Source organism: Caenorhabditis remanei, chromosome II (assembly GCF_010183535.1).
Source record: "Caenorhabditis remanei strain PX506 chromosome II, whole genome shotgun sequence".
NCBI lineage: Eukaryota > Metazoa > Nematoda > Chromadorea > Rhabditida > Rhabditidae > Caenorhabditis > Caenorhabditis remanei.
Genome location: NC_071329.1, coordinates 5,587,177 through 5,612,728, shown reverse-complemented (window position 1 = coordinate 5,612,728; position 25,552 = coordinate 5,587,177). Strand labels below are relative to the sequence as shown.

Sequence of the window (25,552 nt, the reverse complement as noted above, 5' to 3'; positions counted from 1 at the left end):
CGGTGTTTGCGGACTTAATGCTAATTTTAATAATTTTTCCACTAAGTCCGCAAACACCGGGTATCACTTTTTTATTTCGACAATAGGTTACTGACATAATGCTCGTTGAGATCTACATTTTGGTATACTTTTCAGCTGGTAGCATTGAGTTTAGAGCCAAAATGGTATCATTGTACTTTACCGAGTAATAACACGATTCCTGTAATCAAATAACCAGACTTGCAAAATTTCGGGTCGGTCCGGATTTCAATTTTTGAATTTTTTCACTAAAATTTATTTTCTGCAAAGTTTCCTTTTTCACAAGTATATTCTTCAAAAACCCGTTGAAACCTGCAAAAAAATCGGTAAACTTTCGAAAAAAACCAATTTTTTTTAGTACTGAACTTCCGGGCCGAGAGAAATTCTGATTTCAGCCCGGCCAAAAAATCCCGGTAGTTCAATTTGTACTCTCTTGAATTTATGGCAACATTGCATCTTGCTGAACCATTTTTTGTTAAAATTATCATTTTTCAACCAATTTTTCATTCACCCAATCATAAACAATCGCAATAAATTCAAAAAGTGGTCGCCGACATATATTTATGGGGTGTTCTCTTTTCTCTTGTCTCAAGAGAAAGAGGCGAGAAATATGACATATGGTCTCTCTTTTCGATTGAATTGGAATAAGGATAGAATATTATGCAAATTGATATTAGAAAATGGGAAGAAGAAGGAAATGTTCTAGGAGGGAAAGAATTAATTGAATAATTGCGTAGAATCAGAAAAATTCTAATTAAATAGGGGTTAAGGCAACTGCGCTCCACCGAAATGCCTCTTGAAAAATGTCTCTTTTTCTCTGGGTCTCTCAATTTCGCACACTATTTTCTTCGGTTCCGGTAGAGCGCGGGTGGAAGAAGCGTGGACGCTGAATCTGTTTTCAAATTTTGTATTTAAAATAGCAAATTATCCAATATTATCCCGAAAATAAAAAAAATTATTTTTGGAAAAACCGAAAATGTCTTCTTTTCTATCACTTTTTTCATCCTTTCCTTTCCATTTTAAAAACAATTGTCTATATTTGCAGAATGGAGGGTACATCAACCGGCCAACGACCCTACATTCGACTAACCTCTCAACTTCGAAACGCCACAAAAAGCTCTGGAGATGAGGTTCGGTTTAAGTGCGAAGCACTCGGAACACCGCCTCTCAAGTTTATGTGAGTTGAAGAAACAGTGTTAATTTGAGAGAGTGTAATTACATAATTGAAAAGAATTTAGAAAAACTAGATTTTATCGAGGAAAAACTGGAAAAATAACATAAAAATCTACAATTTTTCTTTGTTTTTTTTTTCGTTTTTAAACACTTTTTGACCCAGAAAACGGTTTTTTATCCATAGTTGTCAAGGCCCGGCCCGAAAGCCCGGACAAATTGGCGCGAAAGTCAATTTTTTGAATTTTTTCGCGAAAAAGTCAAATTTTCGACTATCATTCAGAATTAGAAGAAATTCTGAAAAGTGGTCAAAAATTGTCACATTTTCGGTGAAAAATTGAAAAAATTGCGAAAAAAAAATTGGAAAAAAATTGGAACAACATATGTTTTTATCAGTTTTTGGAAAACTTTTGACTGTTTCGAAAAAAATTCTCATAAATTGAGTTCAGCAAAAAACCGGTTTTTAGCTGAATTTTCATGCATTTTTAATGTTTAAACTGTTTAAAAAATACTTAAAACACCTATTTTTCAGGTTGAAAATGAGTATTTCTCCAGAGAATCCTCCTGAAAATCCGAAAATTTTAAAAATTACAGAAAATTCGCTCCGACCGATAATATGTACAAAATTCGAGTTTTAAAAATGTTTAATTTTTTAAATTAAAATTACTTTCAAAATCGTTAAAATTTAGAAAAGAATCGCGAAATCATATTTTTCGAACGTCGAAAAAATTTCAAATTTTCGAATTTAAAACATTTTTTCAAGTTTTTTAGAGGTTTTGTAGTTTGTTACCCGATTTCAGAAAAAAAAACTGATAAATTTAGCTGAATTATTTAATTTATTCATTTATTCAAATAATCCTCTCCATTCCAGATGGCTAAAAAACAAAGGAGCAATCGAGAAATCGAAGCGAGTGAAAATCCGTGATAAAGAGAACTCGTCGCGTCTAGTCATCACACAACTCGATGTTCTTGATAGTGGTTATTATCAATGTATTGTTACTAACTCTGCCGCTTCAGTGAATACGACCAGTGTGTTGAGGGTGAGTGGGGGGTTCTCAAAAGGATTTTTGATGTTTGTTTAAAGCAGTCACAGGCCGGGCCGGGCCTATCAAACAAAATCTCGGCGGGGTCCGGCCCGATCGGCCCGTTTTGAAACGTTTTTTGAATTTTTGACTTTTTTTTTGACATTTTTTGAACTTTTTTTTGGAAAAAGTATAGTTTTTGACCAAAACTTCAAAATTGAATCAAAATGTGAATATTTATGATAATTTAAGCATTTTCACTCTATTTTTCGAAAAATTTCAACAAATTTTAGTTAAAAATGGACCGGCCCGATTTTTGACTACTTGTTTAAAATTAGATGAGGTGCCGATTTGTATTTTAGAATTTTCTAGAGTTGTTATTTTCCTGTATTTATCATATTAGCACGGCACACTCCTTTCAACTGCGCTCCACCGAAATTTCCTTGAAAAATGTATCTTTTTCTCTGGTCTCTCAATTTCGCACACAATTTTCTTCGACTTCGGTAGAGCGCGGTTGTAAGAAGCGTGCCGTGCTAATAGCTTCAGTGAGCTGTATTTAATAGTTCCATGCTTCCTTTCATACGAATTTTCCGAATTTTCATTCGATCGTTTTCAGTAATTAACAATTTTGAGCAACTTCTGTAATTCAGCCGGTTCAAGTACTCTTTCGAGACGAAAACCCTTCTGAAATTGTCGGAAAAAGACTGAATTTACTCGAAATTTCGCTCGAAACGCCGAAAATTCATTCAAATTCAGTACAATTTGATGTTTTTGCTGAAAAATCCGTCGTTTATCAGCTGAACGTCTGTCTGTGTGTTTAGTTGTCCGGATATCCGAATCTGGCTCGAAATGTTCATTTCCGCGGTTTTTAGTCAAAAGTTTTCCGATATTTCTGGAAATTTCGCAAAAATGCAGCGCATTTTCAGTCGCCACAAGGATGTCTGTGTGCTCGAATATCCGGATGTCCATTTCACGAATTTTTTCGTTGTTTAGCAAAAGTAATGAGTTTTTCCTGAAATTCTGCGCACTTTCAGCGTAAAACATCCGATTTTTTGCTAAATAATCACAAAGAAAATCAGAAAATGTGGCAAAGCACAGATTGCTATATGCCTAGATGCCCGATTTCTCAGTTTTCTCGAAAATTTTCGAATCACTCCCCGTCTAAATCAACCCATTGCAGCATTACATTTCCGAATAGTATACTATCCCCTTATTCTCTCTCTGTTTCATTCGGAACCAATTGGTAGTCGTTTTGCTGCAGTGTCTTCTTCTTCTTCCGTCCCTTTTCTTCTTCTCCCTCCGACACAAATGATTAACCGAAAAGGCGGCCGTATATAGGCATCAGCTGTGGTAGGGATGGAATACTAGGGGCGGTGCAACAAAATAGTGGACACCCTCCCCGTCCTCTAATGTCCAGTCAAAGGCGGAGCAGAGACGACACAAATTGAAATTGTCTTTTTGAGGCCTATTTTCTCTTTTGTGACTCTTTATACTAGTAGTAGTAAGGGTGAGGGGAAGAAGAGGCTGGCGTGTCGTCGACGCTTTCGAAATTTTAGTTGTGGTTGCGAAATGAGAGAAAATTTCATTTTTCTGCATTGCGAAATGTATATGACGGCAGACAAAGGGAATTAGCTCCATTTTTGTGCGAAGGGACCGAATTCACTGGTGTTTTTTTCGGTTTTATGGGTTTTGAAGGCCGTAGAACTAGTCAGGAGGTGACAGGATCCCAAATTCTAGAGCTAAAGTTCCTGACAGCCTTAAATGGTCAGTTGACACGCTTTCAGAAGTTCTAAAAGACGTTGAAGGTCTAGAAACAGGTCTAGTCTGAAAGTTCCAGACTGACCTTGGAGGCGTCTTGCATAGTCGGAAAGTCCCAGGTCTCGAATACGTCCAAAATCGCCTGGAAGACAGTAATCCTAAGATTCTAGAACCTCGTAGGCATCAGAAAGATTTATACCGGTCTAGAAGACGTCCTTAGGGTTTTTGATGTGTCTATCATAGCAGAAAAGGTCTAGAAACCTATTTCTGAAGATCTAGAAGATTCTACAGAATAGCGAAAAGATTCTGGCTATGATAAACGTCTGAGCTCGATAGAGCCCTGAGGCTCTCTGAAATTCTCAGAACGTTTTTACGGTTCAAGACGGTTTAGAAGCTTCTGGAAGATTTCTCCGCCAACTTCTTGATAAGTACAGGAACCCGGTCCAGTAGATCAAAAGACCGTCACAACACTTGTCTTGTCTATGTTGTTTTTTTCTCGCCTCTCCTATCCTTTTCCTTCAATCTGACCCATCCATCTTCCATCGAGAATAGTAAATCAGGCGGCGAGTAGTGTGTTGTGCTCTCCAATTGAAACAGCTGACATTCTCGTTCTCTATAGATTGTTGCGTTTTTGAAAAAACGAACTTTTTATAGAGATGATTCATGGAAGGGCAGATGTTTCGGGGGTACCACCTGGATGGGACACGATGTTTTTTGAAAAATTTATGGGAGATGTGGTGCGGCGTGCTGAGTGGTCATTAGTAATCGGAGGAGATTTGTGAGGTGACAGAAAAAGATTTGAAACGGGCAGTCTGAAGCGCCTGTTGGATCTCACTAAATCTTGGTTGAAAATCAAGAATTACCGTCGGTCTGAAGCTGAAGCTCGAGCTGTAACAGGCGGTCCAAAGGTGGAGCTCGAGCACTGGCTAAATCCTGCTGAACCTCGGCTGGAAGTCAGGTTATAGGGGGTCTGAAACTGAATCCCAAGATTTAACGGACGGCTCAAAGGTCCTAGATCCTGTCAAACCTCGGCTATAAGTCAAGTTACGAGCGGTCTTCACATATTTCATCTTGTGGCCAGATTTGATCTACAGTCTTCACCACGGGCGGTCCTCTCCTCTCAAAGTTTCAAACCTTAGAGTAGTCGTTTGAAGGAAAAAATGAAAAATGAGATTTACCGCCCATGATGGTAGATCCTCTTTGTTCTTCCCTCTTCTACTTCTAATTCTCCTTCATCAATTGAATGAATGAGAGTGGTAGAGAGACCTCTTCGCCCTCCTCCGATCGGTTGTCAGCTCCAGTGATGGATCGTTCCCCTCCTCGTTCTCCTCTTCTGTGTGTTTCTCTGTTTCTTCGTGTCTCTTATACCACCCCCTCCAACAATACCACATTCTTCTTGTTAGTATTGGTGGTCTCTCTTTTTTTGTTTGAAACATTGCAACTTTTACTTTTTTGGATCGGTAGAATCGGTTGAAACTTTGGAATTCGACTTAAAAGTCACAATTTTGAGTAGGGTGTTCCAGTCAGCGAGTGACTGGGACTGCCTCAAAGTCTGAAAATCTCAGACTTTCGAAGTTTCCAACTCTGAAAAGTGAAAATGCAAGGTTTTAGTAGTTTTAGCAGTTTTTTTGAGCAATTTTTGCGTAGAAACCTTCGTATTTTGGAGTTTGATGGAATGGTGACTTCGAAATTCTCAGTTTTCGAAATTTTGGCACAGAAAGTCTCACGATCTTAAAATTCATGATTTCTGCAGTTTCAGAGGTCTAAAACTGAGATATGGACGGTTCCGAGGAGTTTTAAGCTCCTATGCTAAGAAAACCCGGAAAATCATGATCCCGGCTATTCTAAAGTCCAAAAATCAGGAATTTTCGGTTGCAAGTTTTCAGACCATTCAGTTCTGATTACTGTAATCTAGCTCACAGATTTCTGATTCTCTAATCTCTTGAGTATCCGTCAAACCATCATAAATCTGACACCCTCTTATCCATGATCTCTCTCCCTAATTCCCATCCACTTGATCAAAGAGAATCTGCTCGCACTTGTAAATAGAAGAGACCGCCCGGGTCTTCTATAGTGCACATCTGTCGCCCGTTCGTTGTGTTCTAGAGGTCGCCACGCGTTTTATGATGCGATTCGTTTTTGAGACGAATTCCCTGAAAATGTTGTGGAATCATTTTCTGCGTCTCTGTTTGCAATCGATCATCAGTTCGTTATCTCTCTACTGATAAGCGAGAGCAAATTAGTAAACGAGCGCATTATTTATGATAGTCATCAGTAGAGAAGACACTAATTTGGCCGATTCTTATCATTTTATTGATTGGCGGTTTTCTGCTCGACTTTTTTCTTGACATTTATTGGTGGTATGACAGTTTCTCGAGTGGAATAAGAGGTCCAAAATGTGTTTTTACTGTAAGAATGTTCTGGAAAATAGAGTATTTTCCATTCTGATCTGAAAACTTTGAAACTCGGATTCCAACCGGTTATATCCCGCCTATTCCACTAAATGGATATTAAAAGTGATCTAGTTGGCTAGCTGGTGTCGTGAGGATTCTGAATCTGTTTCCAAAATTTTGGCTATCACAGCATTGAACTGAATTACACTAGTTTCTGTCTGAAAATCACAACATTTTCAGACAGAAAACTCTGTAACTCTATTCATCTGGGTTCCATCAAAGCGGATTCTGAATCTTGAGCCCCCAAACCTCCCAGAATTTCGCTCCCCTCATCTCTCTCTCTCTCCTCCCTCTTTTCCTAAACAGAAACACATTTGGGGGGAGAAAAAAGAAGAAATGAGAGATGGGTACAACATATTTTAGTACATTACCGTGGTGTCCGTTTTGTTTCAACACACTGCCTCTAATGGGATTCTTTCTCTTTTCCGTTTTCTCTTTTGCTCGAATTTCTGGTCCGCTTTTGGTCATTTCTCTCATCAAAATTGCATACATTTTGGATCTGACCACCCACCACTGACTGGATATGTCCTTCAGACAGAAGTTCTCACAACATATATCATAGCCACCCAACACCACAACAAAAAATGGTATGACAGGTGGCTGGGTATGTATCAAAACATCTGCATAGTCTCCACTTCACAATCCTCTCCTCTAGAGATCGTTTTTCATTTCTCTATGAGAGGCTGTGATCTTGGAGGAAATCTTGTGGCAGATTAGGTTCAGTGGCTTTGAAACTGGAAGTTTCAGCCTATTTCATGTCAAGATCTGAACTTGCCATGAGTTGAAAGGTCCTCGGGTTTTTATCAGCCTGGTGAAATGACCTGATTCAAGTCAACTAGTCTAGTGGTTTCAAATCAGGTGCAGACTGGATTTTGTCTGATTCTTGACGAGTTTCAGACTATAGTCAAGACCGTTCGATTCGATATTGGACCTGAAAGTTGTCTTGCTCCTGTTAGACCATACGGTCCAGGAAGCTCATGGTTTCAGCCTGTTTCAGCTTTAGCTAGCTTAGCTAGCCAGATAGATTTCAGTAGAATACCAACTCAGCTTTGAAAATTTGTCAAGATTTCTGATTTTCTCACTTTCCGACCGTTTTGAGCCAGTATGAAATCGATTTGTACGATTTCGACTGTTTCAGACAGTCTCCGGTCCTTAGTTCGGTTTCGGCCGTTTCGATCTTTTCCGACCGTTTTCTGAGCGTTCAGACCTCTGACAATACTTCGGCATTCGGATGGTAACAACCATGTCCAGACAAATCCAACGAATTGCTGATCCATGCTCCTTCTCCAGTGAATGATTGTTTACTGCTATTCCACCATCCTAACCAGATGACGTCCACCACCACCAATTCGTCTTCTTTCACATCTTCTAATCGATCATCCATCCGTTCTCGTGTGCATCCCCTCCTCTCCTTCATATTCCATATCAATTGTATCCATCTATGGTGGTGTCTTCTCTATTTACAAACCGTTCCCTTCTCTCTCGAAGAAAACGTTCGATCAGAGTCAGGGCTCGTCTCTTATTCGTCGTCGTCCGGACATTAATCATATGTTGAGAGGGTGGTGGTCTCTCACGAGCGATGAATTGTTTGGAAATGATTTTTCGGCGAGATTTGGGCGGTTTCATAACGGTTGAGACGTTTTGGGACGTTTTGAACTTGGTTGACACGATTCAGAGCGGTTTCTGACCAATTTTAAACGATTCGAACGTTTTTGAACAGCCAAGAACTCTTAGAAGGCCGCTTCCTACCGTTGCGAGTCAGTTTGGAACGGATTTGTACGATTTCGATCGTCTTAGACAGTCTACGGTCCTTAGTTCGGTTTCGACCGTTCCGCCCGTTTCGATCTTTCCGACCGTTTTCTGACCGTTCCGCCCTTTCAGCCTTTTTTTGCTTGGTTTTGACAATTTCTACCATTTCTGAGCATATCTGAGCTCCCTGAGGCTTTTCAATCAACGGAAATCGTTTTCGAATCGTTCTCTGCTTCTCAAATTGAAACCCTTATACCATTTTTGTAACTATCTCCCAGCCGAGACACTGACCACCCGACATAACTTCAACCCATTCTCACCCCATTCCGCGTGTCTCTCGCCCAATTTTTCAAAAATGCAACAAAAAAAAGTGAGAAGCCAATCGCGGGAGCCAATAGGCAAAAAGTGAGAAGTGCAACAAATAACAGGCGTCGTCGTTTGTCTTCTCGAGAGTCGTGTGTTTGTCTCGACGAGAAATAGAGAAAGCGAGAGAGAGATTCACTTGATTTATGGGTGAAAGGACCTCCTTCTTCCATCCTCCTTCCTCGAAAGTCTCCTCCTTTATTCCAACCTATCTTCTTTTTTTTTGCTCCTGTTTTTCTGTATTGATCAGGAGAATAGTGTATACTTTATTGAGACGAATTGGAAAAGGTCGAAAACGAGCGGTCCCGAAAAGACTGCTGGAGAAGTTCGGTGTCTGCAGAAAGTGTGCAAAATGACATAAACTGGCTTTGATCATTTTTGGATCAAAATGGGCAGAATCCGATTCGTAATGTCCGACCGCCCATCTTTTGGTTCGCCTGTCTTGAAAAACTGATGAAAATGAAATTTCAGACAGTTCAGTCGATTTCAGCCAAAATGGCAATTTTCTCGCCAGACCGCCCGTTTTCAAGCTTCAATATAGTCTCTGGCAATTATCGTTTGCCACACACAGACGGATCCTCTTGTTTTAACGAGATCTCTGATGGTTCCAGGACTTGAAATTGAGAATTTCTACCCGAGATGATCAAAAATGGAAAATTTCGATATTTTCATTTTTCTTTCATGATTTTGCCTGTCCTGATGAGATTTCCAGAACTGTTGAGAAATGGCGGTTTCAATAATTTCCGGATTCGCTAGTCAAAATTGCCAGGACCTGATTTAGACCGCTTCTGACAAGACACTAGATTTGAGTCCTCCTACCTATATGGCTGGAAAGCTGACGTTGTAAGGATTCTGAATATGTTATCGAAATTTGCCTACGATCACATTGATCCGAGTTACACCAGTGTTTGTCTGAGAATCACAAAATTTTCAGACAAAAAGCTCTGTAACTCTATTCATCTTGGTTCTATTGAAAGCGGATTCTCTTCAGTCCCCACGCCTCCAACCTCTTCTAGATTCCCTCCGAAATTAAAAGAATCAAACGATTTTTTGTCTGAAAGTCCATCTTTTGACCTCCTTTCTTTAAACATAAAACTATGAATACTAAACTGTTCTCTTATCAGTTTGAATACATTCATTTGCATACTACGTTTTACACACTGATTCCCACGCATAACCTCTTCGTCTTCCCAATTGACCCCTCATATTTACACCCTTGCTCTTTTTCTCTTCTCTATCAATTTCTCTGCTCTGCTATCACTACAATCACTTTATCATTCCCCCTCGAAGCGGCACCTCATCAAAAGAAAAGAGACTTTTTTGATCTCAACCGAAACTCGTCCGAATCGAAATATATATATATATCCTGATGTCTCATTCTCAGGTGAACAACGTGCCGGATGCGGTGAAATTGTCAAAGCAACAGAAAGGTGGATCATCGCATCACTCGACTAAACATATTGCATTCGACGAGTACGAGGATTACGAGGTTTTTCTTTTTTTTTTTACTTTTCTTTGGAAATTTTTGAGACGATCTGGAATTCTTGAAATGTCAAAAATAGCCTGAAAGCTGAAACGGCACAGATTTCGTAGACTAATCGTATTTTCGAAATCAGCTGGTTTTCAGCTAGCTTTTTTCCAGGTTTTCAAGGTTTATTACTGGGAAAAGATGTTTTCATTGAAAAATTCTAATTCCCAACTCTTTTTCACATCAAATTCAAAAAATCTGCAATTTATCGTGCGATTCGATGTATCGATTTGTGTTTGCACGGATTTGGAACTACAGTAACCCCGGACATTCTGAAAGTGCGGAATTTGGGTTACTGTAGCTTCCCTTCTAAACATCAGTCGATACATCAAATCTTACGACAAGTTGCAGAATTTTTGAGTTTGAAGCGAAAAAGTTGTCGAAATTTGGATTTTCAGCAAAAATTTTAATTCCTAACCCATTTTCACCCCAAACTTTCAAAAATCTGAAATTTATCGTGCGATTCGGTGTATCGGTTGGTAAGTGCACGGATTTGAAACTACAGTAGCCCCCGAACTTCCAAAAGGGCGGATCTTGGGTTACTGTAGCTTTAATTCTATGTAAAGGTGTCAAAATTTGGATTCCAGGTTAATAGTTGATTTCAAAGTAAATTTTTCCCAAGTAATTTTCTGTAAAATTGTCGAAAGTCGTAAAAAAAAGCGTCTGAAAATTGCTATAATTACGGACTAAAGAGTCTGATTTTTTGATTAAACAAATGTGAAACAAAGTTTAGACGGGATTTTTAAGCAAAAACCTCATAAATGTTCCGAAAATTGAAATTTCCAGCTAATGGATCGTGGCCGTCTCCCAGATGAAGAGGAAGCAGACCTCTACCGTGTCCCTGATGGCGCCGCCGGAGCCAACTTTGCACCAGTCGCCGTCTCCGAGCGATGGCTCGATGGTATCAAATACCGAGTCGGTGACTGTGTACAATATCGAGGAGAAGCGTGTCGACAGTACTTGTCAAACAAGTTTGTAATGATGACTAATGAATCGCGCGAAGAAATGTACGATATCGATCGAAATCTTCGCGCCGCGATGCTTTTTATCAATGGAGCGCCGACGATATCGCAGAAATGTCGACAGTTGTCACAGGCGGTCGCTTGTCATCATATGTATAAAGTTTGTGAATCGGATACTAACAATCAAATTGTCTCGATTTGTCGACACGATTGTGATGTCATTCAGGTACGGTTTATAGAAGTTTTTAGGGTGTTTTTGGGACTATTTTGACATGAAAAATCAAATTTTTAACATAATTTCACCGCTATTTCGAAAAAATTGAAATTTCTGCAATTTATCGTAAAATCCGTCAATTGGTGTTTGCACAAAATCGGAAGTACAGTAATCCTGAAATTGGGATTTTCGTTTTTTTCTTTTTCCCCGCTTTTTCAGCAGTTTCGGACTAAATAATTTCGAAAAAATAAGATTTTTCTTTCTTTTTAATATAAATTTTGCGTCCAAAACAGTTTTTGAACGGGTTTTCATCGAAAATATCAATTTCCCAACCCATTTTTACACCTAATGTAAAAAATCTGCAATTTATCGTAAGATTCGGTGTATCCATTGGTGATTGCACAGATTTGAAACTACAGTAACCCCGGACCTTCCGAAATGGCGGATCTTGGGTAACTGTAGCTTCCCTTCTGTGCAAGCATCAGTCCAGGTATGTGCCTGGGTGGCGTTGAGCGCCTCGCATTTCTTCAAAGTGTGATGAAAAAACTCGAAAATGCGAAAAGAGAGAGTGTGTAAAAATGAGAGACGATATCTAGCCAATCTCGCGCTGATTGGCTGATTGAAAGGGGCGGAGTCTCTCGTTGAACGCTGATTGGTCGCTTGAGATTAAGCATGAGCAATATTCGCATTTTTGCCGTGGCCGAAGCGGAAACTAGTCCCCCTCGCCAGATATCGTCTCTCGATTTCACACACTCTCTCTCTTCGCGTTTTCGCACACTTTTGATTTTCTCAGCGCCCAAAGCGCCTCCGAAGGCACATCCCTGCATCAGTCGGTACACAATATCTTACGATAAGTTGCAGAATTTTTGAACTTGAAGCAAAAAATTTGTCAAAATTTATTCATTTTTCCTAAATAATCTGAGTCTGAATGTGAATTTTCGACACCTGAGCACATTTCCCGCTCATTTCAAAATCTTCCATTCAAATACAGTATCCCAGACCCATAAAAATTAATTTGAGCAATTTGATCTACCCGTTTACTCTCTCCATATTCCCGCCCACATCCATTATCCCTCTTGCAGAATGACGAATGTCCAACAGAATTGGCACTTGCCGCCCAACACGAATTGGTTGGTGACACGCCGAAAGCACTGTTTCCATTGTGTTCTCGTCTATCGACAACGTCCAATTGTATTCCTGTTGTCAGTACTGCTATGCAACAGAATGTGAGTTTGAAGGTTTAAAAAAAAGCATTTCACCAACTTTGAAGGAGTTCGGGATCCGAGTTCCGCCATTTGAGTTGACGGTAGATTCTGAATATCTCAACACGTCATCTGACTGGCCTTCTGAATCTGTAGACAAAAATTGTATTAATTATAACTGTTTCTGAACCCAGAAAAGTCATCACATAGCTCTTCTAGATTTTCAGTCTTAATTTTGTCAATTTTCGTAGATTTTCAGCAATTTTAGTCGACGAAAATAGAAATTTTCAGGTGGATTTCTAGTTTTATGCAAATTTCTGGAGCCAAATCGCTTTGGTGTTACTGCAGGATCTTTAGAATTAAAAAAAAAAAACAAAAAAGGTCCCCCAGACCATCCAGTAGTGGTTTGATGAGATTTGACATCTTCAAGATGGGATTCTGAATCTTTCCGCCAAGAATTTCCGCTTTCGGTCGAATTATCGACATGAGATAATCTCTCTCTGTTTTAGAACACTACCAGCCTCCAAAACCATCTTTAGCTCCTGTTTGAGCCGCAAATCCCTTATTTTTGAAAAGCTAACGTCATGAGGATTCTGAATCTGTATTCAGAATATTTCTATCAAAAATGAACCGAGTTACCCCGGTTTTTGTCTGAAAAATTGTGAATTTCCGATCTATAAATTGCTCTTTTCCAGAACCCCCTGGTGCCCGAAATTCCACGTGGCCATCTCACTCATTGGTGCTACGTGAACAGTGGAACTCAATACGAGGGAACCGTCGCCCAGTCCTCTTCCGGCAAACAATGCGCTCAATGGATCGACTCGACGTCGCGCGACTTCAACGTTCATCGCTTCCCCGAACTCCAAAACGCCAAGAACTACTGTAGGAATCCAGGTGGCAAAAAGAGCCGCCCGTGGTGTTATACGAAGCCAATGGGTCAAGAGGAGTACTGTGATGTGCCACAATGTCCGGGTGATATGTATCCCCATTTGAACGATGCCAACAACAATAAAAAAGTGGAGGGATCGACGAAAGGAGGCGTCGGCGAGTCCGTTACTGCTCTCTGGGATTCGTTGGATCCCACGTCTCAAGTGGCGCTAGTAGGGGGCGGAGTCTTGTTCTCCCTGATTCTTCTGTTTCTCTTCTGCTGTGCTTGCTGTTGTCGAGCGAAGAAGAAGTCGCAGAAGTCACGTCATCAGAATACTCATTGCTCCAATGCCCCGTCGTCTGTTATCAATAGTGCCGCCAATTCAGCTTATTACCGGAAACTTAATGGAACAAGTACCCCAATTATGGGAAGAGGACCGCCCGTTGAGATGACGTCACTTCTTCCCACTTCTCACAATTTTGGACCGCCACCGTACCCAATGGATTTAGGAGGAGGACAACACCTTCAACAAGCACGACGATTCCCTTCCCAGGAGCCGATCGATGAGAATTCGTATAAAGTTTTCGAAATCACTCCGAGTCAATTGAGTGTTCGTGAAAAGATTGGAGAGGGACAGTTCGGTGTAGTGCACTCTGGAATCTATACATCTGGAATCTACGCGCCGGAACCGCTTGCCGTCGCTGTCAAAAAGTGTAAACAAGACGCGACGAACGCCGATAGAGCCCAGCTGGAACAAGAGATTCGTACGGTTGCCACGTTTGACCATCCGAATGTGATTAAGCTTCTCGGCGTCTGCTATATTGATAACCAATTACTAGCTGTATTTGAGTATATGGTACATGGAGATCTTCACGAGTTGCTGAAAGTCCGTGTGCCACCAGCGGATCACGATATGGGCGGAATCAACGAGGCGAATGCGGAATTCTTGTACATTGCCACGCAGATTGCACTTGGAATGGAATATCTGGCGTCGATGTCGTTTGTTCATCGAGATTTGGCGACGAGAAATTGTTTGGTTGGGGATACGAGGACGATCAAAATTGCAGACTTTGGATTGATGCGGACTAGCTATGGAAGTGATTATTATAAGGTGAGAAACTGGAAATTCTGCACTTTTTCGTAAGATATGGTGCATCGGGTTTGCACAAAAACGGGAAAAAAACTCGATTATTTTAAATGTTTAAAGCAGTTTTTAATAAGAATTTTAAATTTTCTGCATATTGTCGTATGATATGATGCATTGAGGTTATGTTTGCACAGAAAATGGAGGTACAGTAACCGGAAATGTCTGAATTCGGAAAATTAAGAGTTTTCCACTCAAATTTTCCTCCATTTGTTTCCAAAAATAGAGATTTTCAAAAAATTCTGCAATTTTTCGTAAGATATGGTGCATCGGGTACTGTATTTGCACAAAAACGGAAAAAAAGTCGATTACTTTACCTGTTTCAAGCCGTTTTTAGCAAGAATTTAGAGTTTTCTGCACATTGTCGTAAGATATGGTGCATCGAAGTTGTGTTGCACGGAAAATGAAGGTTTAATCATTGGAAATATTTAAAGAAAGAATCTTGAAAATTGAGAGTCGTTTTATAGTTTTTCAATCATTTCCCTCCATTTGTTTCCAAAAATAGAGATTTTCAAAAAATTCTGCATTTTTTCGTAAGATATGGTGCATCGGGTTTTAGTGTTTGCACAAAAACAGGATGAGTGTAACCTTGAACATATGAAATTTAAAAGAAAGGTCATTTTTCCAATTTTGAGACGTTTTTTGCAAGAATTTGAAGTTTTCTCCAGATTGTCGTAAGATATGGTGCATCGGGTTTTAGTGTATGCACAGAAAAATAAAGATTTTCAAAAAATTCTGCAATTTTACGTATAATACAATGCATCAAGACGTGAAAATAAAAGTACAGTAAACCAAATTGTGTTAAAACGGAATTCTCGATTTACTGTACTTCGGTTTCTGTGCAAACACCGAATGCATCAGATCTTACGACAAATTGCAGGATTTTTGATTTTGAAGTGAAAAAACAGAATTTTTGGATGTTTCTAATCAAAAACTGAAAATAACCTTTTTTAACGAAAAATGCTGATTAAAATCAGTTTTGAATGAGTAAAAACTAGTTTTCGCCCTCTCAAATCACGAAATTTCCAGATGATTCACCGCTCGTGGATGCCAGTCCGTTGGATGTCAAAAGAGGCAATTGAACAAGGGCGATTCAGTGAGGCATCAGATGTCTGGTCATTCGGAGTGACCCTTTGGGAGATCTGGTCATTCGGACGTCAACCGTATGAAGGTGCATCGAATCAACAAGTCATCGAATTGATTGCGAATCGACATTTATTGGAATGTCCTCATAACTGTCCGACGAATATTTATAGTCTAATGGTTGAGTGTTGGCACGAGAATATCGAGAGGCGACCGTCGTTCTCCGAGATTCGAAGCCGTCTCCAATCGTGGTCGTTGGCTAGTCCCGCCCACTCGATCCTCCAGCAACAGCATCATGGAAATCGAGCTGGATCTCATAGTGGTTAGTTGGGGAGTCGGGAATTTTCGGCACTGGGGACATTGAAAGCTCTGAAAAAGCGTCGAGACCCTAGATTTCGAAGTTTGGATGTCACAGTCAGATTCAGCTCGTTTTCAGCTTCCAGAAAAGTATAATCATGACTAGGTTTGAAGTAAGTTGGGTCTCACCACAAAAACTACAGTAATCCAACTCGGGTTACTGTTGTTTTCGTGTCGAGACCCAAATTGTTACAAACTGGGGCATGATTATACTTTTCTGAAAGCTGAAATCGAGCTGAATTCAGATTCGTCGTGGAAATTCAGTAGAATAGTTTTTGCGAACTTGGAAAATATGTTTAGATAATATGATCATTTTTTGCAAAAATGTTTCGAATCAGTTTCTTATATTATATTTGAATTCAGCTCGTTTCCAGCTTTCAGAAAAGTATAATCAAATTTGAGCTAAGCTGGGTCCCACCACGAAAACTACAGTAACCCGAAAATTTGAAGATTTCGTGCCGAGACCCAACTTGCTTCAAACCTAGTCATGATTATACTTTTCTGAAAGCTGGAAACGAGCTGAATCCGAATTTGCCGTTACTTGAACGATTTTCCAATATTTTTTCCTCAAATCCTTGTATTTTGCAGGTTCATCAGGCGCCGGTCGTCCCCAACCCCCTCACCACCATCAGCAACGTGGCTACCCGAGTCAGAAGTTGCATCGACGTGGCGAAGGAGCGTCTCCACTGATGAAACGTCACGACGCCAACTACGCTTATTCAGAAGACGGCGATTCGGATTAGGCCACGCCCCCTTTTTTTAGCCCATTTGTTTGTTTTTTTCTTCTCTTTCTTTCCTTCCAATCGGTGATCATCCCACACATTTTACCTCATTTTCTCGTTGTTATGTAGTTTCAGCCATGTCCAGGGTACCATTTCTGAACCACCAGTCAGTCACAGATTCGATTTTTTTAAACCAATTTTCCCTCTAATTATTGATATCATTGAGTATAATATTCGTATAATATATATGTTAATGCTTCCCCCCAGGCACACAAAAAAAGAAAAAAGTTTTAATATTTTGTCTCGAAACAGGGTATCTCTCATTCCCCTTCCAATCAATTCTCATCTTTTTCCCCCATACTGACCAAATTTTAAACAGAAATATGTATGAAATGAATTCTCCCTTTCTCCGTTTCATGTAATAATAATATGTATTTTTCTCCCCCTCCTGATGGCATCTGTGATGGATTCTCTTTCCCCCTTTCTTCCCCAATTTTATAGTACATCGAATAAAGCGTTTTCATATTAATATGGTGGACGGCACGGTAAAATGGATAAGAGAATCAGATTTAGCTTGAAAAGAGCTTTGAGAAAAGTATAATCATGGCTAGGTTTGAAGAAAGTTGGGTCTTGGCACGAAATCTCAAAATTTTCGGGCTACTGTAGTTTTCGTGGTGGGACCCAAATTGCTTCAAACCTGGTCGTGATTATACTTTTCTGAAAGCTCTCAACGAGCTGATTTCAATGGCAGCTTTAATGTCGGTCTTGTCACAAAATTCACAGAGCTAGAGCCTCATCAAGCGAAGTTTAAGTTGTGATCTTGTCAGAGGTTCAATTTTTGGTTAAATTCTCAAATAACCTGAATATTCGAATTTAGCGAGTTGAGAGCTTCCAGAAAAGTATAATAATGACTAGGTTTGAACAAAGTTGGGTCTCGCCGCGAAATTCGGGGTTACTGTAGTTTTCGCGTCGAGACCCAACTTGCTCCAAACCTAGTCATGATTATACTTTTCTGAAAACTCTCGACGAGGTGAATTTAATGGTGCCGATTGTGTTGGTCTTGTCACAAAATTCATGGAATTAGTGGCTTGTCTTGTAGATTTGAGCCCATAATTTTGTCAGTTCCGCTACACTACACGAATAGCCTTCATTTTCGGAATTAGCGAATAGAGAACTTCCAGAAAAGTATAATCAAGATGTGGTTTGTAAGAAATTGGGTCTCACCACGAAACTCGGGGTTACTGTAGTTTTCGTGGTGGGACTCAAATCGCTCCAAACCTAGTCATGATTATACTTTTCTAGAAGCTCTCGGTGAGCTGAATATTACTGTGTGAACAAAATTTCAATATTTTTGAGCTAATCATTTCCATTGAAAAAAATTAACACGTGAACTCGTCAATTCTCACTTTTTCTTCAAAAAAATCATTAAAAACGTGATTCCCTCGTTCTCATTACCCATTGACCCCTCCCCCGTTGCTCTAATTATTTCCCATATAAATTGGAGAATAATCGTCGTCACAATCAGTTTCCTAACGACTTCAACTATTCAAGAATCAGTCTTCTCAATGACGATGTCATCAGAATCTTCTCAATGAATTCATGCGAGAAAAACTGATTAAAAGTGAGTTATCCCCTTCTAGAAGTTCCAGAATTCATCTAACACCTCTGAATTCCAGATCTAATAAAAACCGAGAGACAAGTTAGCAAGAGATTCAATTGATTATCGCAATGGACGCGTGGATCCAGAAGTTTCCAGAAGTAATGGAGTGAAGTAGTCGAAAGAAAAATTCTACAATATCATTTATACCAAAATTTATACAAATCAACCACACCGATAAAAACATTTTTGTTGGAATAATTGTTTTGTTGTGTTCAATTTCAGAGACACGCCTCCTTTAGTTCAATAGAGCGCAATTACATACACAGCAGAGTTGCGCGGAAGTGATTTTTTTCTAAAACGGAAGTCGGAAGTCGGAAGTCGAAAGTAAATCTGGAAAATTTTCTCGGGCGCAATAACTAGACCACACCCCCTGACCAAGAGAGGTTAGATGGGTGGAATACAGTCAGTTGTCCCTTTCACTCCATCACCGAGCAATCCTCTCGTTTTGGGAACTCTTTGAACAAAAATAGATACGAAGAGGTGGTTTGATACATGATATTTGATACATGATAAATGAGAGGGTTGACCTTCTATATCATGAGAAAGTGTCAGAGGAAAGACATTTCTGCGGAATAGTTTTCGACCTGAAACTGCTCAAAAAAAGTTTCGAGCTAAAAATTTCTGAATTTCCAGACTAAAAATCACCTACAGTAGCGATCATAGGTGAGTACACCTGCATACTTTCATATGTATCTCAGCTGAAATAAGTCCGTTTTGCATAAACTTTTTTTTCAAAGATAGCTGAAGTATCCAGTAAAATTTACATAAATGTTTTGTTTCAAGTGATAAGCTGATTTTTAAGATGATCGATTTTTCCTGATCTTGATTTCCAAATCCGAAAAAACAATTTATTTTTGAACTGGACTCTATGATTTTTTGAGTTAAAAATGTTAAGCAACGTTCATAAAAACAAAATATAATGTTAGAATGCTTCTGTAAATCTTCATCATCGTGCTACAGCTCCAGAAGTCCAAAAAAACTTAACAATTAATGAAAATTTAAATTTGATGTTTCATGTAAAATTCAACTCAAACTCGCAAATTGTTACTATTTTCTAATCAAAAACATGTAAAGTTGGGCAAATGTTGGAACCAAAATTTTTCTCAAAGTTATTATTTTTAAATATGAGATTGTTGATAAACTTTATACGCATTTTTCCCCCAATTTTCAATCTATTTGAACCATTTTTCGATGAGTTATGACGATTTAGCCGAGTATACCATTTTGGACTTCTGGAGCTGTAGCACGATGATGAAGATTCACAGAAGCATTCTAACACTCAATGGACTCAAAAATCATAGGGTCCAATACAAAAAAAAGAAGTTTTTTTTCGGATTTTGACATCAAGATCAGGAAAAATCGATTATCAAAAAAAAATCAGAATTGGAACTATTTCAAAAAACTGATTTTCGTATTGCTGAATGTTTCGGCTATCTTTGAAAAAAAAGTTTATGCAAAACGGACTTATTTCAGCTGAGATACATATGAAAGTATGCAGGTGTACTCACCTATGATCGCTACTGTAAAATCAATTTCCCAAAATAAACAGACAAGCCAATACAGCCTTCGGCCGAACCAGGCCGAGAGCGATTGTAACTCGGGAGATTTTTTTGGGAAATTGATTTTATATTTCATGGATGACAATTCAAAATACCTATCTTTTGAGCTATCAACCAACTTGGTACGATTTTTTTGAAAAAAGTTATCCAAGAAAAACCGTCGGCCCGGCTCGGCCCGGTTGACAAGTATGGTAAAAACTTCAGAATCAATATTATTGGATCACAAACACTCGATGACGAGCAACATTGACGGTGTTCAGAAAATTACAAAAAAAAAATGACATTATTATAAATTCACAACACTGCGCCGCATGGCTTTAAAGGCGCATCTAATTTATTAGAAATTTCGCGGAATGGTCTCGTAGTTGAAAAAGATCAAATACCGCATTTTCGAGCTTTGCAGGTCTAAAAATAAATGCAAATAATGTTTTTCGCTTCGAGACCATTTTGAACAAATAAGAGGCGCCAAAAGCCATGCGGCGCAGTGTTGTGAATTTATAATATTGCCAGGATGAGAGAGTTGCGTTGCATGTCGTAGGTTGGTTTGAACAGTCTGAAAATAAATATTTGAGCGTTTATGTATAGTAACCAACACTGGACTGCCGGTCTATTTTAAAAGTACACATTTGACTACCGGTCAATTGGACAAAAAACGAAATAGGCTGATGTTATAGTTTTGTGACCCAAAAAATGAAAAAAAAAATCAATCTCTATGGGTGCTGCTGGCCTATAAAATTAAAATTTCAAGCTTTTCAGGTAAAGTTAACTGTAACTAATTTTTACAACTTTCATTTTTAAAACCTGACAGCTTGGCCCTTAACCTTTGTTTAACACCTCTTGGTAACCCACCGACCTATGACGGCACCTTCCTAGTCTAGTAATCTTTATAAAACGCATAAAAGAGCGAAGAATACCAGTTTTAAATTAGTTTGTCTTGAAATAAAGTGCAATAACAGCTGAAGGCTTTTCTACAAGAGTTGGGTACGATGGGGGGTGTCAGTATTGAGGATTTTTTTCGAAACAGTGGAACAATGTAAGCATTTCTCTGAACTGAAATATGTATGTACGTGCAAAATTTTCAGTGCTGATTTTATCCATAAGTGCTGTAAAGAAGGATGTAAGTCAGAAGCTTTAAAGTTTACTCAGGATGAAAACAGTTTTAAGAATTCCCAAAAAAACCTTATTTTCAAGGGTGCAATTATTGTGTCGATGCCACTTCTTTTCTTGTCGATAAGTGTGCGGAATTTAAAAGAACTAATTGCGACACGTTGATTCCTGAGGGTGTTGAGCTGTATTGCACCAAGATGGATGTTGGATGTGAGTTGTTTCTTCGTAAAAATTTGCAAGAAAAATTGTGTTTCAGCAGCTGTGTGTAGATGGTTGACTACCAGCACTACTACAACTACAACTACAACTACCACAACGACTACGACTCCATCTACCACCATCACCACCACCCCCAACCTCTCTACCAGTGCGAGTAACATCCCGTTGATCATCGGAGTAGTTATTATTACTTCTGTTATCTTCGTTATTGGAATTATTTTGTTTTATTGCTGCCGAAAAAGAAACAAGTCAAGAAATTCGAAGGATACAATACAAACTGTCGCTGCGTCAGGAACTACTAAAAAAGGCACAACCACGGGAACGACTAGAACTAAAACCATGAAGTCAAAAACTGGAAAGAAAGCCAAGAAAGACAAGAAAACCAAGAAGACAACAACGACTGCTTCGTCTGGTTATTGATTTTTTATTTGTGAACACCTTACTCGTTTTTTTTTCAGTTTAACTGGCTCTAAGTAAATGTTTTTTTTTAAGTTTTTGAGAGTTACACTGAGGACAGTTAAAAACACCTAAAAAAAATAGCGCACTTCAATTGTAATTCTAATCACAGTAACAGAAACTATTAGTTGCAAGGAATCAACTTGAAAAACAATCGTGTATTCAAAAATTTAATTTAGCTCAATTATGATAATTAATTGTCTTGAATCAGAAAATTCCGAAATCTCTCACCACTCGCCAAGAAATCCCTCCATGTTGTCTACTCTTCTGAAGTCAAAAGATAAATGTACTTACACAATAGACAAGTACAGTATGGACTTGTTTCAGCTGAGATACATATGAAAGTATGGAGGTATACTCACTTATGCTCGCTACTGTATGCGTTGTTCACCTCCTGATTTCTCATTTCAAACTTCATATTTCCTTCCCACAGAGAAGGACAATAGGATTAGAAAATGCACCTGTCCTTCCCCCCAGAAGACTGTCGTCTCTTATTCGAGTATGGAAAGAAAAGGAGAGAGGACGCTTGGCATTGAAAGTAGCATATGGAGGGAAATCTCGCTTCAGGACTTTTTGAAACCGAGGCGACAAAATATGATGAAAACAGGACAGAAAATGTCTCATTTTCCATGATTTTTTACTGTTTAGTGTCAATTTAGATTATTTTTCCATGTATTTCTGGTAAATGTATTATCGGAATAAAAAGGTTCCGACATAAAATTTGACAGAAAAAAACAAATTTCAAGGAAAATAGATCAAATTTAATTAAAAAAGTAATACTTTTTAAAACTTTGCCCGCGAAATCAGTGTAAATAGAACTGAAACCGTGCCCTGAAATTGCAAGATGATAAGTGGGCGTTCCCGGAGATCAGAGGCGGGACTTTTGCGCGTCGGTAAAAAATGTCGGAATTTTTTTATTCCGATAATACTCTTTCTAAATTCCGCAGTTTTGGAATGACGGAAGTCGGAAGTCAAATTCCTTATCCGGAACTCGGAAGTCGGAATTCCATGCTCCAGGAAGCTTCGAAACTGAGACGCTTGGTAACCTTGTCATTTTGACACTAATAATTTCAAATCCATGACATTTCGAAACTTGGCAGAGAAAAATCACTAAAAATCCACTTTAAATCATACTTGCAAATTTACGGCCCGGTAGAGAATTTTCAAGGCCCGGCTTCAAAAAAAGGTACCTATTTTTTACCAATATTTTTGAAATTTTACATTAAAAATTTCAATTTTTTGATGTATAACTATTATCGAAATAAAAAAGTTCCGACATTTTTTACCGACGCGTGTTTGCGGCCTTAGTGCTAAATTTAATAATTTTCCACTAAGTCCGCAAACACGCGTCGGTAAAAAATGTCGGAACTTTTTTATTTCGATAATATCTTTTGATTGAATCCTGAAGTATAGTCAAAAATTCGACATTTTTGGAAAAAAATTCAAAAAACTCAAATTTTCGTTCAAAATTTCAGTTCAAATTTTTCAGCCGGGCCGGGCCTTGGAAATTCTCGTCACGGCGCGGCCCGGCCCGTTGCTAGTATGCTTTAAATTGAACAGAAAATGCTTCATTTTTCAATAATTTTTCACATTTCGTTTCAAAATGTCTCAGGGAAAAATCATTAAAAACGTGATTCCCTTATCCTCATTTTCCATTGACCTGACCTCCCTTGCTCTAATTATTTCCCATATAAATTAGAGAATAATCGTCGTCACAATCAGTTTGTAATCTTTTCCAACTCCCCTTCTTGAATGGTGATCATCTCAGTGGATTAGGAAGATAATGTCGATGAGAAGTAAGTTAGTCTTCCAGATGTACCAGGAGTCACATAACACTTTGGAATTAATTTCAGATCGAGATGAAAACCAAAACTCTTCTAGCAAGTGATTCAGTTGATTATCGCAAAGAACGCGTGGAAACGAGTTGAAAATAGAAGAAGATGAAGAAGAATAAGCACAAAAGGAAATTGTTAAACGAATACTTCAAATTATCATTTATACCAAAATTTATACAAATCAACCATGCCGATAAAAGCGTTTTTAATAGTGTTATTGTTCTTTCTTTTTGTTAGAATTTCAGGAACCGCATACCATGCTTAAAGGGGGACTGTGGTACTCCATTAATCCAGTTTTTTTTAAAATATGAATCGACTCAGAATTTTGTAGAAAAAAGAAAAGTCTCTTGGAGCCAGGTCCGAAAATTCGTCTGAAACGAGTTATGAGACCTCAAAGTGTCAAAAAAGGGCCTGTCGCCGTGAAGATTTGCTTTATATTTCTAAATTTTTTCATGTTCACGGCGAGAGAATTTTACTTTGAAAATAAAGCAAATCTTCACGGCGAGGGGCCTTTTTTGACACTTTGAGGCCTCATTCAGACGAATTTTCGGACCTCGCTCTAAGAGACTTTTCTCTTTTATACAAAATTCTGAGTCGATCGATATCAAAAAATCTTCATTTTTGGAATACCGCAGCCCCCTTTTAATTGGTTCAGAAAGCCAGGGAAAAGAGGAAATCGTTTTAGAGTTCAATCCTAAAATGAGCCTGAAACGAGTTATGAGACCTCAAAGTGCCAAAAATCTCACTGTCGTGTAGTTTTCCAGCACTTTTCAATAGAAATTCTCATCTTCATGCACGTGAATGTTGTTTGTTCAAAAATGTTCAATTAAAAAAATTCGGAATTTCGAAGCTGTATAAATTGATAGACCTGTAAATTTTTTGCGAGGTCTCATATAAAAACTACAAAAGTAAAGACCTGCTTTTGACCTGAACCGAAATGAGATTTTACATTTTCCGGAATACGGAATCCGGAACCGGAATCAAATTCTCGAAATCCGGAATCCGGAACCGGAATGACGAAAAAACCCGGAACTCCGGAATTTCGGAATCCGGAATTCGGAATGATTCGATAAATTTGCAAGGCCAAGTCTTTTTTTCGAGTGTTTTTAATGATAAACAAAGTTTAAAACTACTTTTGAGGATCAAAACCGAAAAAGAAGTACTTTAGTTGTCTTTTAAACTCAAACAATTTTTAAAATTTCTACTTCTGAATTCCGGAAAAAGGAGACTCAAAAAACCGAAATCCGGAACCGGAACCGGAATGCCGAAAAAACCCGGAATTTCGGAATACGGAATCCGGATTCCGGACAACTCTGCTTCAGACCAGAGTTGCATGGAAGTGAAGTTTTCTTAACCGGAAGTCGGAAGTCGGAAGTCGGAAGTGAAAAAACGCCCGGAAGTCGGAAGTTGGAAGTCGGAAGTCGGAAGTCGGAATTAGATTTTTTCTCAAACTTTCAAAAACTCCAAGAGAAAAATCATGAAATTCGCGAAAATCAGTGGAAAAGTTAGTTTTTGGCTGAGGAAAAGCCTATTTTCTGTCCTTTTAGACCATTTTTCCATGTATTTTTGCAAAATGCACTTTTCGAAAATTCCACAGTTATGGAATGACGGAAGTCGGAAGTAAAATTCCTTATCCGGAAGTCGGAAGTCGGAAGTGATTTTTGTTATCCGGAAGTCGGAAGTCGGAAGTAGGAATGGAAAAAATGCCCGGAAGTCGGAATTTCGGAATACGGAATCCGGATTCCGGACAACTCTGCTACAGACCTGTCTAACAATAGAGCTCATGTGGAAATTATTGGCATTGTAACACGTTCTCAAAGTAGGTCGTTTCTCTTTTTCCCAACATTTTGAATCGATTTTGAATTGAATCCCCCCAATACCCTTGTTTAAAATCTTCTGGAATTCCAGAAAGTTCACAAAGGGTCACACCCATCACAGGTGTCCATCATTTCGCTAAACCGGTTCTCTCTCTCTTTCTCTGTTTTTATGGACACAATAGAACAATAGATGGAATGGAATAGCCGTTTAAATGATAACGGGCGGCTAGAATGATGATAGTATATCTTTGTTTCACTCCATTTCTGCCATTCCTTCCTGATGATC

The 25,552-nt window shown here is 38.8% G+C and overlaps 4 protein-coding genes across 4 annotated transcripts; 3 read left to right on the top strand and 1 right to left on the bottom strand.

Moving 5' to 3' along the window:
- Nucleotides 1–1,064: 1,064 nt before the first annotated feature.
- Nucleotides 1,065–4,188, top strand: GCK72_004718 (uncharacterized protein; the record flags this gene model as incomplete). Its single annotated transcript, XM_053724854.1, has 3 exons — nt 1,065–1,195; nt 2,060–2,228; nt 4,048–4,188. 3 exons carry the CDS (start codon nt 1,065–1,067, stop codon nt 4,186–4,188), a joined length of 441 nt encoding a protein of 146 aa, XP_053589048.1.
- A 5,203-nt stretch (nt 4,189–9,391) lies between these two features.
- GCK72_004716 (uncharacterized protein) lies at nt 9,392–16,634 on the top strand (the record flags this gene model as incomplete). Its single annotated transcript, XM_053724852.1, has 7 exons — nt 9,392–9,439; nt 9,918–10,022; nt 10,848–11,249; nt 12,320–12,463; nt 13,135–14,418; nt 15,481–15,856; nt 16,480–16,634. 7 exons carry the CDS (start codon nt 9,392–9,394, stop codon nt 16,632–16,634), a joined length of 2,514 nt encoding a protein of 837 aa, XP_053589046.1.
- Nucleotides 13,114–13,428, bottom strand: GCK72_004717 (uncharacterized protein; the record flags this gene model as incomplete). The annotated part of the gene is made up of 1 exon (XM_053724853.1): nt 13,114–13,428. The coding sequence occupies one exon, from the start codon at nt 13,426–13,428 to the stop codon at nt 13,114–13,116; it is 315 nt and encodes a 104-aa protein (XP_053589047.1).
- A 4,502-nt stretch (nt 16,635–21,136) lies between the features above and the next one.
- Nucleotides 21,137–21,578, top strand: GCK72_004715 (uncharacterized protein; the record flags this gene model as incomplete). The annotated part of the gene is made up of 2 exons (XM_053724851.1): nt 21,137–21,149; nt 21,196–21,578. The coding sequence occupies 2 exons, from the start codon at nt 21,137–21,139 to the stop codon at nt 21,576–21,578; spliced, it is 396 nt and encodes a 131-aa protein (XP_053589045.1).
- Nucleotides 21,579–25,552: the final 3,974 nt, after the last annotated feature.